This window comes from Cotesia glomerata, linkage group LG2 (assembly GCF_020080835.1).
Source record: "Cotesia glomerata isolate CgM1 linkage group LG2, MPM_Cglom_v2.3, whole genome shotgun sequence".
Classification (NCBI taxonomy): Eukaryota; Metazoa; Arthropoda; class Insecta; order Hymenoptera; family Braconidae; genus Cotesia; species Cotesia glomerata.
In genome coordinates this window covers 13,824,818-13,827,561 of record NC_058159.1, presented here as the reverse complement: position 1 = coordinate 13,827,561, position 2,744 = coordinate 13,824,818, and the positions used below count along the sequence as shown (strand labels likewise).

Genomic DNA, 2,744 nt, shown 5'->3' with positions numbered 1-2,744 from the left:
GAAAATTCAAAATATATTATACGAGAACTGAAGGTGTGGGATACTGTTCGACATCCTAATATCATTTCTCTTATGGCAGCTTGTTGCGCAGACAAATATTGGTATATTGTAATGGAGTACTTCAGAAGTCAAAGCTTACGACAATTCATAAACAATCGGCCTGAAAATTTAGAATTCTCCCCGAAAAGAAAAGAAAATTATGAAATATGTTTGCAAATATGTCAAGCAGTGTCATATCTTCATGAATTAACCTGTAGTATTATTCATAAAGATATTAAACTTGAAAAAATTTTGGTCAATGAGCATCTGATGGTTAAATTATGTGATTTAGGCCTCAGTAAGATCTCTGACATTGATTCCTCATCTCCATTAAACACTATCATTGGCCATAATTTTCGAGGCACTCCTATGTTTATGGCACTCGAAATAATCGTCCAAAATTTACCAGCAATGAAGCCGACTGATGTATGGGCTATGGCATGTTGCCTAGTCGAGCTTTTTTGTGAAAGAGAGGTTTGGATTATCGAACCTAAATTTACAACACACGCATTGCGTGAATTATTATTGAAAAGATTGAAACCGGATCTAACAAATATACCATCTGTTTTACAAGGAATCATAAGCGCCTGTTTCAATCAAGAGCCAACAGAGCGACCAACGGCATTAATATTGGTTAAAATGTTTGAGCGTTTATTACACGGAGCTTATTCATCGTTAATACTATTTTTGGTATTTTATGATTATAAGGCTTTTTGTAGAAAATAAATTTAATAATTTTAAATCTATTCAGTAGTTCCTTCTCTTAATACGTTCAGTTTTTTATATGAAATAATTTATTATTTACTTAAAAATTTGAAAATAATTAAGTCATTATAAAAGTAACAATTTAGTTAGAAAATTAAATGTGCTGTTAACTTGTTATTTTAATATTATTTTCGAATTCTTAATTATTTATTGGAAAATTTGTAAGTATTGGAGTTGTAGGTTAAGTATAGCTTACCCCGCTTTAACCTCTTAACCGCTAAATTCAAAAACTGGATTGCAGCAGTTGCAGCGCACTCTGTAATGAAACTTTATTTTCTCTACTTTTCGTGGACACTTCTGACACTATACGTTCGTGCTCCTTCTATCTAAGCCCCGTGGTTTATTATCTCAATTACAAAATATTATTTAAAGTTGATAAATATATTAAATGACTACATTTCATTAGTGTAGCTACAAAACTTTTATATTTAATGTATTTAATATATTATTTTTAACTACTGTACCTAAGATAAAAGTATAGAAATGTTATAATGACGTCGATATTTACAATTCTATCTAACGTTATAAATACTTCATTATTATTGATACATGTTTATCTGTAACAATGTTTATTAATATTTATAAGAAAATATTTGATATTGAAAATTCAACTAAAAGTTGATAGCGTTTTTTTTTTTTGTGATTTTTGCAATACTGAGTAGTATATTTAGAATTCGGAAGAGATTAATATAATGTTTAGTAATTACACGATTTTCAAGACTGTTTAGAAATAAGCAAAAGGCTTTTTTTACGGACAGTAAAAATATTCCAGTACATTAGTGAAAAATTATTAACATAAAACAAGTCTTTATTATTTATAAGCATTTGTCTGGAATAATAAGTTCTTTTAAATATTTTATTACTAGTATATTAATTTTCTGTATTTTTCATATCAAGGAGCTCTTTATTTTTAGTACTTTTTATATTTATCAAAAGTTTGTAACCACTTTAATAAGTATTACTCACAGTAAACATGACGACGTTGTCAATTAACTTGAATGTACCCGGGAAAAAATGATCAGGACTGATCAGACCTGTTCATATCTGATCAGGCCTGAAATTAGACCTGAGCAGACCTGTTCATATCTGATCAGGCCTGAAATTAGACCTGAGCAGGCCTGTTCATGTATGATCAGGCCTGAAATTATACCTGATCAGACCTGTTCATGCCTGTTCATGTCTGAAGCATTAAATACGCTCAGACCTGATCAGACCTGTTCATGCCTGCTCATGTCTGTTCATGTCTGAAGCGTTAAATTCGTTCAGACCTGATCAGACCTGTTCATGCCTGCTCATGCCTGCTCATGTCTGTTCATGTCTGAAGCGTTAAATACGTTCAGACCTGATCAGACCTGTTCATGCCTGCTCATGTCTGTTCATGTCTGAAGCGTTAAATCCGTTCAGACCTGTTCATGCCTGCTCATGCCTGTTCATGTCTGAAGCATTAAATACGCTCAGACCTGATCAGACCTGTTCATGCCTGCTCATGTCTGTTCATGTCTGAAGCGTTAAATACGTTCAGATCTGATCAGACCTGTTTATGCCTGCTCATGTCTGTTCATGTCTGAAGCCTTAAATACGCTCAGACCTGATCAGACCTGTCCATGTCTGATATCTAGCCAACACTGAGAGACAATTTTATTTAATAGTAATGAAATTTTATTACTATTTAATAAAACGTTTATTTGGCTAATCCCAAATAAAAATTTATTAAATATTAATTAAATTTCCTTAAATACTAATAAAAATTTTATTAAATACTAATAAATGTTTCTTAGTATGTAATGAATATTTATCTACATGTAATATAAAAGAAAATTCATTAATCAACTAACTAACAAGTATTGATCAGTAATTAATTGAATAAATAATTAAGTAAAATTGAATTTTGTCGGAACTATATTTTGAAATACAAAGTCTACAACTGTTGTTATCCGAGT

General features: G+C 31.0%; 1 protein-coding gene across 1 annotated transcript; it reads left to right on the top strand.

The window, feature by feature from the left end:
* The first annotated feature begins 111 nt into the window (after positions 1 to 111).
* On the top strand, positions 112 to 806 carry LOC123258936 (mitogen-activated protein kinase kinase kinase 20-like). Its single transcript, XM_044719192.1, has 2 exons — positions 112 to 680; positions 791 to 806. Exons 1-2 carry the CDS (start codon positions 112 to 114, stop codon positions 804 to 806), a joined length of 585 nt encoding a protein of 194 aa, XP_044575127.1.
* Positions 807 to 2,744: the final 1,938 nt, after the last annotated feature.